The following is a 17050-nucleotide window of genomic DNA, read 5'->3' as shown; positions in this document are numbered from 1 at the left end:
CAATGCATTTCCCCCTATCACTACCATTTCTGGTCCATCTTTATTCCTTTATAAAGTACTCCAGGATATGAAGCTGAGTCATCCTTACAACTGCATTCTGTGATAATATTTATAAACTGAATTACAATGCCTTTTGTTCCAAGGCAGTAATTTTCCTCAGTAGATGCAATGGATATTCAGGACGGTTTATAAATCCCACACCACAAGATTAGTTTAGCAGAGGGAAAACAGCTTTTCAGGGACATTTATACCCCACTACAGTATCACACCGACAGCACAACCTTTCAGCACAGATACCAAGAATAAGTTATTGAGATGTATATCACAACCAGTAAGTCTCTGGAACATGAGAGATTAGAAAATCCAGTCACGCACAGGAGTACAGCTCAAAAGGAAAGACTATTCTTTGCTGAACTCCCAAGACTGCAGTAGAAATTACAAAACCAATGAATAAATTCAAAGTTTTCTGTAGTTCTGCCACAAACTGATGCCCCTACTTAGGAGTAGCATATGCATTAAAGAGAGGGAGGTTACAAACGGGCTTACTTTAAGTCATAGGTTTCAGTGGAATTAAAATAAGCACAACCTGTTAAGCTGGTGCAAAATCATAGGATAGCATGGTTCTGACGTGGCAAGCATATCCAGGGAATCAAACCAGCACAGAAGCATGAATTTATTCCCCTATAGCAGCAGCAGGAGCTGTTACCATATGGGACAAATAGGTACCTATAATATTTAGCAGACATTTTTCATAACAATAGCTGGAAGAAGTGATGCTGTGATGAAAAGAGTAGATGCTGGGTCAACCTGTCTGCCAACTAGTTCACACTAACTCTTCTCTGTGTGGTTGTGTACCTGCATTCATGATCACATGACAGAATCTGACACCATAAACTGTCCCTAAGAGAAACGCAGCAGAATAGACCTGCCCCACTTGACAAGCACAGAAGTGCTGTTGCTGCATCAGCACTGGCCATACCGCTATAGTTTACATTTTTGTTTCTTCATTGGATGGAAGAAAACCATATTAGAAGAGTCACAGCCCTCACCCATCATACAAGCAGTGGATCCTTGATGAGCATACTCCTAGAAAATGAACATGCAGGCACTCATTTTCCTTTCTCCCCATTAGGAAATCAAACAGTTAAGCCAGCTAGCTACCAGATGCCTAGCAGCTATGGGCAGGAAAGAAAAGACAACTAGGTTCCATCTATGTACCTGTGGCCTACAAAGTCCTCTCACCTTTGCTTCATCTCAGTAAGCAAGAACAGTAGATACAAATAGCTACATATGGGTTGAGGCCAAAGGGAAGCATCAAAAGGGTGGGGGGATGTTTATTCTATGTTACCTGCTTTAGCTTGTTGTGAGCATAGGTGTGCACATGTAGAAGTCAAACAAGGAAAGAATAAGACAGGACAATATTTTCTCAAGATTTCAGTAGGCACATACATCACAGAAGGTATGAACTAGGAAGCCACAAACCAAATGTAAAATGATTTCCTTCATGATAGAGAAAATTATGGAGTTAGCACACAAGAAAATTAGTAGGAGTGACTGAAAAAATATCGATCGGTGAATATCAATATTGCAAAGTATAGATCTGTTGATGGCTGAAACCTCTTAGTATGAGCTCAGAATAAGCCAAGAAGGAAGGTTAGATTTGGACAGAATCAGGTGTACAACTCCCTTTGCTGCTAAAAGAGAGAGGGCCAGTTCACAGCTAATGACAGCCCATGTTTTAAACAACCCATGGGCTGACAGGAAGAAGCGGGACAGAGCAGGTCCAGTGCCTGCAACATGCCAGACATGTGCATTTTTAATTAACAACCTACAATTGGCTCATTTGTAGATTGTTGAGCATGATATGTGAACCTGGACCAATGGGTTGTTTAGGGTAAAATGGGTTAACCACATGAGTTTTTTTATGAGGCTTTTTTTTAATAACCAAATAATTTGAGAAAAGACATGAGAAAATTCATTTTTATCAGATTCCATTCAAATGATTTTTTTTAACTAACATCCCTTATCCTTAATTCTTGTAAAAGAAGTTATCTAACTTGAAAACATTGGTACCATCAGGGTACCATCCTCCTAGATTATCAGCTAGGAGAACCCTGGAAATGATACTTAATGTCTGGATCAAACACTGTAACCCGTAAGTTATTACTCTCCTGTTGAGCAAAAATACACCCAAATCTCTTAACTTTCTCATTCCTGGTTATTAAAATAAAGGGAGGGATTTCTGGATTTTGTTTTTTATTATTATTATATTTAAACTGAGATTTCAGTATCTGTCTTGGAATTACTTTTGAACTAGTTATGGTTATTGCCAACTCCTTTTTCATTCATGGTAGGGCTTCTAGAGATACTGTGAATGACTCATAGAATCACAGAATCATAGAATAGTAGAGTTGGAAGGGACCTATAAGGGCATCGAGTCCAACCCCCTGCTCAATGCAGGAATCCACCCTAAAGCATACCTGACAGATAGACTCGTGTTCTAAAGAAACCCTCCATTTGACTTATTTTTAGTAAACCATAGCTTCATCCATCTCTGTTTCTATTTAAATTTGAAGTGTTTAATTATACTCTCCAAATTTAGAATTACACAGCATTGTAAAATGTTCTTTTCAGAAGTTCATTATTGCTAAACCATAAAGATTAAACATCTTGATTATTACAAAAAGATATGTTCCATACATATGAACAAATTAAATACATTAAAACATTCTTGGAAGAAAATTCAGCAAGGCAAAAAACAAAATAGCCATCCTGTACCTCCTTTAAGAGACAGCTTTCAAAACAGTGAAATGCAGGAAAATGATAGTGTCTATGTTCACTTAGCATCAAATTTAGTTTTTCTCCTCTCTTAGCCACAATGCATCTATTTTCAACTCCCACATCTTTGAAATTCATTAGAGACATGCCATATTGTAGAACACGATCATCATTCACAGCAATTCGGGGGAGGGGGAACTATTAGAATTTTTCAAGATCACTGGACAATGGACAACATTTCCATTACACTCCAAATTAAAGAATAAACACACAGAACCTTTCTGCTGCAAGCTAAACAAGTTCTTTTTAAAAGTTAGGCAGCAACCCAAATTTCGCTAATTTGAACACCAAATCATTCAAGTTTCTTTTAAACGTACTTTTAACATGCTTTCAAATCATTTTATTCTTTTATTCAATTTGTCCATTACTCCAAGGTTCTCGAATGGGGAGCAGAATATAAATATTGTAAATAAAGAAATAAATAAGTTTTATATGGCTGAATATTCCAGCTCACAAAAACATAGTTGTCCCAAAAATTATATCCAATTTGAATGATGCTACCGAGACTTTGGCATTATTTTATCTTTGATCTCTGTAAAATTTATAGTTCTTGGGGAAATTATTTAGAGTGAAAACAGGGGTAACATTTTACATGTGCGCGGAATCATTTGAACACACATTTGCTGCACTTAGAATACGTTGAACGTGTGTTCAAACCGCTTCCATACACTGAACTGATGCTCCCATCATGATCAAGAGGACAAGATTGCTCTTCTAACTCTGTCCTGCTTCTTGAGGACCACCATGCTAAGTGGGTGATCTTGTTCCCTTTTCCTGACCTGTCACTATTAAACAGTGTGCCAACTAGCATATATGCAGTCTCACCTTGTCAATTTCCTTGTATGTTTCATACTTCACTTTGTTCCCTTTGACAGCTAAAACATACAAGGATATTGCCAAGGCAAGGCTACTGATATCTGACAGCCACAAGTACACAATTGTGAAAAACAGACAAAAGAAATAATAATTTTAAAATTACAAATACATTTATGCCCATTTCTGGGGCCCATTTTTTAAAATATATATATTGCGGCCCTATTTGCACAAATATCAGAGCCTGAAGTTTCATTTTGATTTGTGTTTTTTTTGTTTTTTGTTTTTAAAAAGCATTGAAGAATGAGTGATAGCCCCTCCAAAGTTTTGCTTGGGCATTGTTGAAGGGACTGTCACTGGCGAGGGAGGCTTGAGGCGGCTCGGGTAAGCAAAAAATGGGAAGAATGCTAGGTTTGGATGACACGCCAATCCGTCATGGGTAAAACAACTCCAAGAACAAGCCATGGGTTAACAACTTTGTTTGTTGGCCAAAAATTAGCCACCCTGCAGGAAGTGGTCTAGATTTGGGCAACATGACAACCCACCAATGATGTTACCAACGATGGATTGTAGTGTCATGTGAAGCCAGTCTATACATGAGTTTGTGCACTTTTTGTGGGGAGGGAAGTTTAACCACAATACCATCCCAACAAGGGTGACAGTGCACCTAATGTGGCTCTTGAGGATATATAAGTTGCCCAAACAAGCCACAGAGATACTAGTGCTGCTGTGTCCATACATAATCATGCCCAACATTTACGGCAGCTTGAAATTTTAAGCCAGAAGTTCAGACTGTGTGCAACTCTAGTCTTCTTCTATTGCTATGACTCCCAGTTCAAGTGATTTATGGACCAGATTAAGAAAATAACTGTTGAAAATGGGACATACCTACTGCTGCATCAGTGCAAAATGACATATGCACACTCCTTGAATGCTCAAGCGATCCATAATGCTATGCTACTAAATGAGCATGAGACAGTGTGACAATAATCACCAATGACAGATACAGCACAAATAGCTGTTACTTACGCCTGTGATTTGGCTTCAGATGTTCAGGACTGGTAAATACACACCTATATAACTTCGTAAAAGCACAAAAGTTACTATGGAATCAGCTGTTTTTGCAATTCTATGGTGAGAAGTAGTTCCCACACCACTCAACTAAACTATGAATCAATTCATATAAGCTTCCTGCAATTTGATCATAGAATCATAGAATAGTTGAGCTGGAAGGGGACTATAAGGCCATCAATTCCAACTTCCTGCTCAATGCAGGAATCTCTACCTATAAAGAGGAAAGTATGTGTGTCACGTATGTCCAGAAATGTTTACCCACTTCCACATATGGTGCTGCCTTAATGTTGTTCACCCAGACAGGTCTTCATGAACATGGATCAAAAAAAAATCTAAAAACATGAATTGTGGGGGAGGGGGTTAAGGATTTTTAAAGAATTTAATAAAAAAAACCTAGGTTTACACCTACAATTGCCAGCATGCCTTGGGTGGAACTCCCAGCATGCCTTTGGTAGGAGGCTAGACTTACTGGCCTTTGGCAGCCATTGTGATTCCTAAACTCAGTCAACCCAATTCCACATAGAAGGAAATAACCCACACAAATGGGCTGCATCCATTTGTGGTGCCTTCTCCCACCTGCCATGTGTGGTTTTAAAATCATAACTAGATACAACAGCATGACTTCAAGGCGGCTCTGGCCAGGCGTTGAGGGTTAGAGGCGGGGAATTTAATTTGTTTGTTACCTCACAGGCCTAGGACTGCTCTACTTTGCAGGGTTGTCATGAGGGCAAGAGTAAAAAAAGGAATGAATTTAATTTGTTTAAAGGTTAACTCTCAGGCCTAGCACTGGCTGCTACATTAAGATGATTACCTCTGGAAACAAAGAGGGTTGAGAAATATGTCTGTAAGGATAAAAGAAAATGATTTCAAGATTATATGGAGGTGGTATCTAACCCCGGTGAGATTAAATAAAATAAATAAGCTGAACTCAGCAAATTGTTGGAGAGGGTGTCAAAAAAAAGGAACGTATTTACATATGTGGTGGGAATGTGAATTTGTTCAAAAATTGTGGAAAATGGTGTTTAATGAGATAAAAGAAATTGTAGGAATGGAGATTGAAGAGACACCTATAGTGGCATTGTTATCATTATATGGAGAATTAAACTGTAATAAAGAGACAAAAGAATTTATAACGAATTGGCTGACGGCACTAAGGTTAATCATATCTAGGAACTGGAAGGTTCAAGGAGATTATCATATTGAAGATTGATATAAAGAGATATGGGATATTGCCATTAATGATAAATTAACATGTAATATAAAAATAAGAACAGGAATAATAAAAACGAATGATTTTGAGGGAATATGGAAACAGTTCCTAGAATATGCTCTATCTAAGGGGAGTGGGAAACCACCTCCAGAAGAAACAATGAGATTTTGGAAACAGGAATAGATCCTGGGGTGGGGGGGTGCACTTTTATGTTAAGTATGATTATGTTAACACATTAAATTAGAAAAGTTATTAAGGTTATTCAACATTTATGTATTATGTTGTTTTTTCTGTTATTGTATTGATGTATGTTTAAATTTTGAAAAGAATAAAAATTACTTAAAAAAAAAAGATGATTACCTCACAGAGGGGGCTTGAGATTCGCTTCCCTACTATATGTTATTCGGATATCTGGGAAATGCTGGGCATATTTTGAAAACATATTCTTAGGCTTGCATCTTTTTTAGCTGGTAGAAAGGGTGCTGTGTGTCCTGATTGTTTTTGAAGTTTAGACGGCTGCTCTGGCCAAGGCATGATGGGAGGTATAGGCATTTCAGGTAAAACAAAAAATGTGATTTATCACGAAGCTCTAATTTAAAATACAGTTCTTATTAACACAATGTCCCATTTATTCTAACAAAACAATTTACTAACTCAACCAAACTAAAAAACAACAACCAACCTAAAGATGAATAAGTTGGAGAAAATTATTATTTATCAAATAAATGCTGTAAACATTATTCACAGACCCGAGCAACACCGGGCATATCAGCTAGTCCACATTAAAGCATCCCTGACAGATGGCTGTGCAGCTGCATCTTGAATGCCTCTAGTGTGAGGGAGCCCACTACCTCCCTAGGTAACTGGTTCCATGATCAATTATAATATTATGGCAACTAAAGAGGACCAAAACTGGATGAATTTGCCCACTAGTCAAAACACAGTGAACAGCCACTTATACTAGCTTATCCACTTACAAGCCATCTGCCCAACACTGCTACGTTTAGCTGTAATTGCCAAATTGACTCACTGGCTTTTTACCTTTATGTATATTTGCATAAACTTATTAACATATATTTGCCTTTACCTCCAAATTATTCATAGTACGCATAGGTCACCTATGTGAAGTTTCAAGAGAGAACTACAGATATTGTAAGATGCTTGTCACTTTCTAGGAACTGCTGTTTTGTCAAAACCCACAATTTCACTTCTCTGTTACATTTAGTGTGAGATTTCTAAGAAACTTAAACACTTTGAGGAGTTATTAAACAAAACTTATTTATATAGGCAAGAACGATCGTGAATTGGATTTCCAACGTACTAGAAAAAATTAAGCTGATTTCCTAGAAACCAGGATATCTTCAGAACACAAGTTCCTTGTTTTTCTCCCATATTCTAAACAAAGTGTAATAAGGAAATAGACCGCACCTTGAACAGCACAGTTAAGACAGAAAACATACAGCACTGCCAAAATGTTAAGTACTGAACAAGGAAAATTGTTCATGGCAGTGTACCATTTATGCATCTGCTGAAGTAGGCTATTGCCTCCAAGAGCGCAGTTACAAGGTCTGATGACCCAACTCTACATTTAAAAAATAGTCATGTGAAAGATCACTGGACAGTATATTTCTCTCTCCCTCACTTTTTCCACGTTACATTGCTTTTGCAAATGCTCCAACACAAATGGCGGTTCCCCCATCCTAATATGTTCTAGAACCATCCATATTTCAAGATCCTGAGATGCCCTGCACGGGCAGTAAAATCAAAAGCGCCTGTGCCCTGATCTTAGACACTTTTTTCCCTTTCATTGTTTCCTTCATTTGTTGTTTGGGCATCCTGACAACATTCTTACTTCATACTAGCAATTTAAACGTTAACATTTCTTGGCAAGATAGTTTGCATTTCTAAGTAAAAGTTACAGCAGGAGTGTGTCCTTTCAGATAATGTTGGACTACAATTCCTATCGTGCATTAGCAGTGCTGTCAGGGGCTGATGAGAGTAGTAGCTCAACAACATCTGGAAGACCACAGGTTTCTCCTCTCTGAGCTAAAGGTTGCATTTCAACTGGCTGAAGTTCCTTTGTTAAAGCTCAAGGGTTTCTACATACTGAAGCTATGCAATCAGAAGTTAAGGAGCACCAAGTTCAATGGAGCTTGCTCCCAGTTTAAACTGAACTGTGAAGATTTATTATTGGCATGTTTGTTTTGGATATCTTGTGTTTTATGACAGAGTTTTTAACCAGAGTGTCAGTTCCTCTGAATATAAATAACAGAAAAGCAGGAGGTACCTATCTCTTGGGGCATAACTGCAGATAGCCCTAGGGGACAGGGCTATGGGAACTATCCTGATGAACTCCTGCACCTCAACACCTTCATTGTATATACTTGCAAATCCATGGCTAGCAGGCACCTTCTTAGATGAGCCATTCCTCACCCAAGAGAGAATGCCACTGCTGTGACACACGTGAGAAATAATGGCATGTGCTTTTCCTTCACAAGTACTTTATTCAAACTTATAAAAACTGAACTGATTAAAACTCAAACAATAAACGAGCTAAGGTTTTGTTAAGCTAGTGTGGGCCCAAATCAATGAATCCACTGTAGGAAGCTGGGGAAATCGAACTAAAACTGGGCACAGGTCCAGGCGGCGATTTGGCTGGGGCAAACAAACTAGCGATAGTATACAAGGATGCAGTAGACAGGGATGTCTGCTGGGAGAGCAGAGTCGAAACAGCCTATTGGACGCAAAGTTTCTTCAAGGTGTTCGAAACATTCTGCGGGTGCTGGGACAGGAACTTAGAAGCAATGGGACGCAGAGGGATCTAGATCCGCTTCAGAGGGGAAGAAAGAAATTCAAGCCCAAAGCTTGAGACTCCACTGGATCCCGACTCCCACAGGGAATAACGACCTCGGCTTTACAAAGATCCGGGGCTCGGGGTTCGAGAGAAAGCAGAAAGAAGTGGAATTGGCTATTAGGGGACCAAAGGACCCGGGTAGTTTCGCTTGGCGGACAGCTCTCCAGAAAGAGGCGGGGTGGAGAGGAAGGCACGGGAAGGCAGCCAAGGGGCAGGAAAACACAAGCCGCTCCTTCTAGAGGAAACGCGCCTTCCACTGTGAATTGGAGCGACACCACAGCCCCTCCGCACCCCACCCTTCACCCGCGCGGGCCTTCCTGGGAGGGACCGGGCTGCTCGCTCCTGCTCCTCTCGACCACAAGCGCGAGGCGAGGCTTCCTCAAGAAACCGAGAGAACGGGGCTCCCCAGGGCAGCCCGCGGAGACAATGAACGCGAGGCCAGGGGAGCAAGGCGAGCCAGTTTCCTGAGGCCGGGGTGGGGGCAGCGAGCGGGGCAGAGAGAAGCAGGAGGCGCTTTCTGCCGCGGAGGACCGGCACCCAGCGAACTGGGGGACAAACTTGGGAGGAAGTTTGCAGCGAGCGCCGGCAAGGCAAAAGCGCAACAAGCGGGCTGAGCCCAAGGAACCCGGAGGGAGAGAAAGAGAGAGAGAGAAACGCTCACCCACGCCGTATTTCTCCTCCCGCTTGGTGGGCACCCAACGCGTCATGGCGCAGGGAGCCCGGGCCTGCCAGCCGTCGAGGAAAGGCAGGCTCAGGAAGGCAGGGATGCGCACGGCGGCGAGTCTAGTGAGCCGCCATTTTCCAGCCTTAGCAGCAGCTGCAACGGGACAAGGAGGAAAAAGTTTGCAATCAAAGGAGAAGTCATGTGGTACAGGCGGAGCCAGGGGTTTGGAGGCCCTCCCAGTCGCTGCCTGATAGGCAACCCAAGCAGTAGCAGCTGGGCTTCAAGTACGCTCCGGTACGGCTTCCAGGCCCTTTTCCCTGGGTGGGCTCCTGGCCCCTGCCCTAAAATTCACTTCCGTACGCTCATGCATCCCAAGCCCCGCGGGCTAAAGCCTGCCTTGACAAAGCAACCCCTGAAACGTCAAGCCTCTTCGCCCTTTACACAGCCCCGAGCCTGGACGTGTTTAGTGGCGAGTATATCACACTAAGTTCAGTTGATAGATGTGAACGTGACTAAGATTAGAGCGGTAGTGGCGCCGGTTCCAGTAACCTCGCTATTAAGGACTAGCAGGCACGCTCACTAAGGCACACGCCAGGGCAAGCTCCTCTTTGGAAGAGGTGTGCTTAACACGGCCACTTTGATGGAAGAAAGTTAAACAAGGATCCACGAAGAAGCTGATCTGGGATTCTAACTGCATTCGTGTACAAAGATGAATTCTGTCTTTTGATGGGTTTGGGGAGGGGGGCGGGGATCCAATACAAAAAATCCTGGGATCCATACAGAGGAAACACCCCAAACTACTAGCACATCACACAACACATCTGCCTCCACAGACTGAACCACAAAACCCACAACTCCACTACTATGGGTGCCTCCACAGTGCAAAAACATGTCTTTGAGGCAGGGATCCTCATGATTTTTGCATGCAAAATACTCAAATCATAATGAAATCACAGAGCTAATCTGCCTCCATGATTGTATCAGAAAAATCCAGGATCTGCTACTCATGGGGTGGATCTGCTACTATGGGTGCCTCCCCGGCACAAAACCATGGATTCGAGGGCAGGATTTCTCAGAGATCCTCATGATTTGTGCACAGAAAATAGCCCAAACCACAACCTAATCACAGAGCTTATCTGCCCCCATGGACTGTACCAGAAAAATCCCTGCAGATCCCTGCTTCGAATTCACGTTTTTGCACTATGATGGCACCCATGAGTGGCGGATCTGTGAGTCCATGGAGGACAGTGTGATTTAATTGTGGTTTGGGGGTTTGTTCTGTAAAATTCACAAAATCAAGAGGATCCCTGTCTTGGATCCACGTTTTTGCGCTGTGGTTGTGCCCCTGAGTGGTGATTCCATGATTTTCATGGAGGCATGTGTGCTCTGAGAGGACCCTTGTCTCAGATCCATGAATTTGCATGAGTGACAGATTCTGTATTTTTCTGGTACAGCCCATTGATTAAATTAAGCTCTGTGATTGGATTGTGGTTTGGTATTTTCCGTGTAAAAATCATCCCTTCCTCCCTCGGATCCATGTTTTTGTGCTGTGGCGCCGCCCACGAGTGGTGGATTTGTGATTTTTGTGGTTCAGTCTGTGGAGGCAGATGTGAGCTGTGATTGGATGGTGGTTTTGTGGGTGTCCTCTTTAAAAATCATATGAAATCATGAGGATACCTTTTTTATTTCATAAATCCTTGTTTTACCCCGGCCTCACTTTTATTGTGGAGGAAAAGCAGCTGCCCCTTGGGTGAAGAGCAGAAAACTCTTGGATCCAGAACTGTCACTTGAGGCACAGGTGAACTCAGTGGCAAAGAGCACCTTTTATCAGCTTAGGTTGATATACCAACTGTGCCCTTATCTGGACAGCGATAGACAAGCTACAGTTATCCATGCTCTCATAACCTCTCGTTTGGATTACTGCAATGTGTTATATGTGGGGCTGCCTTTGAAAAACGGTCCGGAAACTTCAACTGGTACAAAACAGGGCAGCATGTTTACTTACAGGGACTGGCCAATAAGATATCACGCCAGTCCTCTTCCAGCTTCATTGGCTGCCAGTCCAGGTCCGGACCTGATTCAAAGTGCTGGTATTAACACTTAAAGCCCTAAGTGGCTTGGGGCCAGGCTATTTGAAGCAATGCCTCCTCCCATATTTCAGATGCCAGGTGAAGACCTTTTTATTCTCTTAGTATTTTAACAGTTTATAAATTTAATTTTAACTTTGCTGTTTTAAATTTGTATTTTTAAATTGTATTTCTGCACTGCTGCTGATTTTATCCTGGTTGTGTTTTTATATTGTATTTTATATCATATTTTTATACTGTTTGTTTTATATTTTGAATGTTTTTTAATTTGTGTGAACCGCCCAGAGAGCTTCGGCTATAAAAATGAAATAAAATAAAATAAAAATTTTAAAAAACTGTCACAATCCATTTCGCAGAGGATGAGAAAAACACGGGACTCCCAAGACAGGAAAAACCCTGGTCATAGTTGCTGTAATTGTAATCGTCCCCGAGCACATTACAGATTCCTTTGAGCTTTATCCAAAATAGGCCACCAAAGAAGTGTGTAAGCAAGAGAAGGTAGAGACTACTTAAGAACATGAGAAGAGTCATGCTGGATCAGACCAAGGGTCCATATGGTCCAGCTGTTGATGGGAAACCCGTAAGCATGATAGCTAATACCCTGGAAGACAGAAACAAACTTCAAAGTGATCTTGATAAGCTAGAGCGCTGGGCTGAAAACAACAGAATGAAATTTAATAGGGATAAATGCCAAGTTCTACACCTAGGAAAAAGAAACCCAATGCACAGTTACAAGATGGGAGATACTTGGCTCAGCAATGCTACAAGCAAGAAGAATCTTGGAATTGTTGTGGATCACAAGCTGAATATGAGCCAACAGTGTGATGTGGCTGCAAAAAAAGCAAATGCTATTTTGGGCTGCGTTAATAGAAGTATAGCTTCCAAACTGCATGAGATACTGGTTCCCCACTATTAGGCCTCATCTTGAGTATTGCATCCAGTTCTGGGCACAAACACTTCAAGAAGGATGCGGACAAGCTGGAGCATGTTCAGAGGAGGGCAATGAAGATGATCAGAGGTCTGGTAACAAAGCCCTATGAGGAGAGACTGAAAGAACTGGAGAAGATAAGATTGAGGGGAGACATGATAGCACTCTTCAAATACTTGGAAGGTTGTCACACAAAGGAGGGCCAGGATCTCTTCTCGATCATCCCAGAGTGCAGGACACGGGCTTAAGTTACAGAAAGCTAGATTCCAGCTGGACATCAGGAAAAACTTCCTGACTGTTAGAGCAGTATGACAATGGAACCAATGACCTAAGGAGGTCATAGGCTCTCCCACACTTAAGGCATTCAAGAGGCAGTTGGCCAACCATCTGTCAGGGATGCTTTAAGGTGGATTCCTACATTGAGCAGGGGGTTGGATTCGATGGCCTTATAGGCCCCTTCCAACTTTAGTATTCTATGATTCTAAGTGTAACAGCACCCTCCCGCCCATGTCCCCCAGTATCTGATGTACATAGGCATACTGCCTCTTTGGGAACCTTGGCCATGCAGCTGTCAAACAATCCCCAACCATCCTCCCCACTTTGGAGCTTGGAAGATGAGAGGGATCGCTATGCAACTAATCCGAGAATCCCACACCCCTCTTCAGCTTCAAAGTCCCTCTTTCATAATATTAGAGCCTAGGTTTATCCATAAAGCTGATTGGTGAGAGATCCTGGACAGATAAAAAGAAGTACTTCACACAGTGCATAGTGGAATTTGCTATCACAAGATGTAGTGATGGCCATCAATTTGGATGACTTTAAAAGGGGATTAGACAAATTCCTGGAGGAGAAGCCTAACAATGGCTACCTCCATTATTAGAGGTAGTATGTCTATGTACACCAGTTGCTGGGGAACATGGGAGGAAGGGAGTTGTTGCTCTCATATCCTGGTTCTTGGTCCGATCCAGCATGGGTGTTCTTTCGTTCTTATGTTCGAGGGTCACACTCACGTGTCACACTCGTGAGCATATTTGTTGAAGCCTGCCTGTGGCATCTGGCTCGGGATTAAGGAGCAACAGATCCCAGCATGAGAGCATCTGTTCCACTGAACAATCTGCAGAGGAGGCTGTGAGGACTGGAGTATCTCCACTCACCCACTTCCAACTGCTACGCCACCCAGAGAAAACAGAAGCAGTGGCAATTTTTCCTTGCAGCTCCCTCCCTCCAATGTTTGGCCATCTATTAGGTAAAAGATGAGCAATTGGAGAGATGAGCCCAGCATCACCTCCCACAAGGCAATCAGAGGTGGCTGCTTTTCAGTTGGCAAGCGATCAAGTTAAGGTAGCAAGGGCCAGTTCCCTCCACTTGCTTTCCATATTTTTTTAGGTGGCCCAGCAAGGATGACTGGCCCAGTGCCAGTTGCCACAGCACCCAGATAAGTTATGTTGGCAGCAGCTACTTGCAACATCTCTGCTGTTTGGTTGCCTGTTTCAGCATATGGCTGGCAGAGGTGACCAAAAAGACTGGCAGTAGCTGCTTCTGCTCGTTGATTCTTTCCTTCTAGCCAGCGTGGCCTGGATGACTGTGCCCATTCAGCAAGTGAAGTGGAAGGGGACAAGGAGAAGTTAGAGGGGAGCGCCAAGATGCCCCACAGTGGTATATTGCTGAATTGGCCCACTGCCAATTCAAATGACTTCAATACAAATTACACCTTTTGGGTTGTCTCTTTAAAATACCTCTGAAAAGCAGATGTCTTAGCATGGGTGGGGTCTGATCCTGAGCATATTTACTCAGGAAGAAAATCCAACCGGTTTCAGCAGAACTTACTCCCATGGATAGGATTGTTATAGAATTGCTCCATAGTTTTTGTTTTGTTTTTTTACCTAGGGAGCAATTCTATTATAGTATAAATACACTGAGCATAATTTAACAGCCCAGCCAGAAGCACTACATCTGTCTTTTTTGCAATAACTTTGTTAAGAGATGACAGTACTCTCCCATTTTCTAAATTAAATTTGATTAAAGTTACACAATGTTCACCTTCAATTTAGAATGAGGCAGTTGTTGAAACTATAGATTTTTTTGTAAAAGCTGGTAAAATGTTGCATTTTCAACAGTTTCTGCTGTTGCCTTCCAAATATAACTATGCAGTAGTCTTCAACATTTTTAGACTCAGAATCTCCATTAAAGCACAATCTATAACATGGTAGAGACAGAGCAAGCAATGTGGAAGAAAAGCTTACTTCCACTTTCTTGCAAGAGCTGAAGGAAGGAGGAAAATACCCCAGAGGAAGAAACTTTTTCTAGCAAATAACATTATTTTATAGCACCTTTGGATACAGTTTCTCTTGACCTTGATATTGTCATTGGTTTGTTACAACCCCGTCTCTGGCAGATTCTGAATGAGACAGAAGTGTGAGGGAGAATTTGGTTCAGCTTCTTCCATGACTGCTACAGGAGAAGCAGAGGGGAAAATGTGGCTCACTTGCCAATCACTTTTTCCTTCACTTTAAAAACAAACAAACTGAAAATTAAGAAAAATAAAATCGGGGCTGTCAAGGGTAGAAAAATACATTTTTATTTGCTTGCTTAACAATGCTTTTAGGTTACGCTTAAGTGTACAAACCTTCTCAAGGCAGCTTATAATTGATAAAAATGTTAATAACCCAAAATTAGAAAACAAATTAACAATGAATAGGAACCAACAAAAAGGCTGATATAACTGGCCCAATACAAATATTAAAATCTAATAATCTTTTTAAAAAATCAATTCAAAAAATATGTCTTTAGGAAACTTCTAAAGGATTGCAAAATGGCGCCTGATAAACTTCAGCTTGTAATTAACTCTGTAGGCACGAAACTATTGCCAAAAAAAGCCTCCTCCCTTGTGTTTGACAACTTAGTTGTTCACAGGGCATTTAAGTAGGGCTTCAGAATTTAAACTCAAAGTGCTATCAAGCTGGTCTTTCAAGTAGCTTGGCCCCAAACTGTTTAAAGCTTTAAAAGTTAAAACCAACCCTATAAATTAGTCACAGAAACACACAGGCAACCAGTGCAGCTGTTGGTGTATAAGTGTCACATGATCCAACCATATTGCATTCACTAAGACCTGATTTGCATGTAATGAGAACATGATTTAAACAATGGACAAACAAGCCAATTGTAGGCTGTTGATTAAAAGTGGAAATGGTGGGCATGCTGCAGGCAATATGCCCGCTCTCTCCTGTTTGTCCCTGACAGCCCATGGGTCATTTAACCCATGGGCTGTCATTTTGTGCAAACTGCCTCTAATACTTAGGCAGCTGCATTTTGCACCACATGAAGTTTTAAAACCATGATATAGTATAGTAGTTCAGCCTGACATCAGTAGTGCTATAATCACTGAGGCAAGTATGAGGATCACTGAGGCAAGGTTCTGATGAAAGAGCTTGGAACAATTTTATCACATCAAAGTTTTGAGACCTATGTATTTGTAGGGGTAACTGCTTTTTCTGATGAAGTCAGGCTGGAATCTCCTTGCATCTCAATTTTCACAACATATGTTTTTGGGTTCAGTTCCTCAATAATCAGACATTCACCACAAGACAACAGATGTAATGGAGTCTGATAATGCAATTCATGCCAAATGCAGCTTTTCCATTATACCTTTCCTACTACTTTTTTGTTTGTGGTTTCCCAATTCACACCTGTATGACAGCATTATGCAACTCTCTCCCATACTTTTCACCACTGTAATATTTTTTGTGAAAGATCATATTGAGACTGCAGATTCCCACTCCTGTTGTAAATGAACTCAAGTCTCTTTGAATTCAAAGGCTATTGTGATGTACTGAATCACTAGGCATTTTTTGCCTTGGGGTTGGAAGATCAGAAGTCTTTCATCTTCCGCCTTCATGGTTCATTATCTGCCGTATTTAAATTACCTCATTCCTAAAAAGACAACTTGTAGATGAAAAGGAAAACTTTCTATTGTACCTTCCCCTCTTGTTTTCCTTTACTTTTTGAAAAATATTGTAACTCAAGAAAAAGCTTAATTACCAGGGTAAAATGTACAATAGAAAGCTTTTCTACTGCAACTCTTAGAATTTGAATTTTAAGCACAACCTACTTTATACATGGACTTCACCAGATGGCCAACACCGAAATCAGATTGACTACATCCTTTGCAGCCAAAGGTGGCAGACATCTATACAGACAGTACAAACAAGACCTGGAGCTGACTGTAGTTCAGATCACAAACTTCTTATTGCACAATTTAGAATCAAACTAAAGAGAATAGGAAAGACCCACAGATCAGTTAGATAAGAGCTCACTAATATTCCTAATGAATATGCAGTGGAAGTGAAGAATAGATTTAAGGGACTAGATTTAGTAGATAGGGTCCCGGAAGAACTATGGACAGAAGTTTGCAACATTGTCCAAGAGGTGGCAACAAAAAACGTCCCAAAGAAAAAGAAAACCAAGAAGGCAAGATGGCTGTCTGCTGAGACATTGGAAGTAGCCCAAGAAAGAAGGAAAGCAAAAGGCAACAGTGATAGGGGGAGATATGCCCAATTAAATGCAAAATTCCAGAGGTTAGCCA

The 17050-nt window shown here is 41.4% G+C and overlaps 1 protein-coding gene across 1 annotated transcript in view; it reads right to left on the bottom strand.

Moving 5' to 3' along the window:
• Window positions 1-9610, bottom strand: part of DOCK1 (dedicator of cytokinesis 1) — a 427979-nt gene extending 418369 nt beyond the window's left edge. Inside the window, exon 1 of the mRNA XM_063132809.1 lies at window positions 9451-9610. Within this exon, the coding sequence (XP_062988879.1) occupies window positions 9451-9496 (46 nt within the window). The 5' untranslated portion in view covers window positions 9497-9610. The remainder of the gene's footprint in view (window positions 1-9450) is intronic.
• Window positions 9611-17050: the final 7440 nt, after the last annotated feature.

The sequence above is a fragment of the Elgaria multicarinata genome, chromosome 8 (genome assembly GCF_023053635.1).
Source record: "Elgaria multicarinata webbii isolate HBS135686 ecotype San Diego chromosome 8, rElgMul1.1.pri, whole genome shotgun sequence".
Taxonomy (NCBI): Eukaryota; Metazoa; Chordata; class Lepidosauria; order Squamata; family Anguidae; genus Elgaria; species Elgaria multicarinata.
Note: the sequence above shows the minus strand (reverse complement) of the source record. Positions and strands in the feature narration are given on the sequence as shown.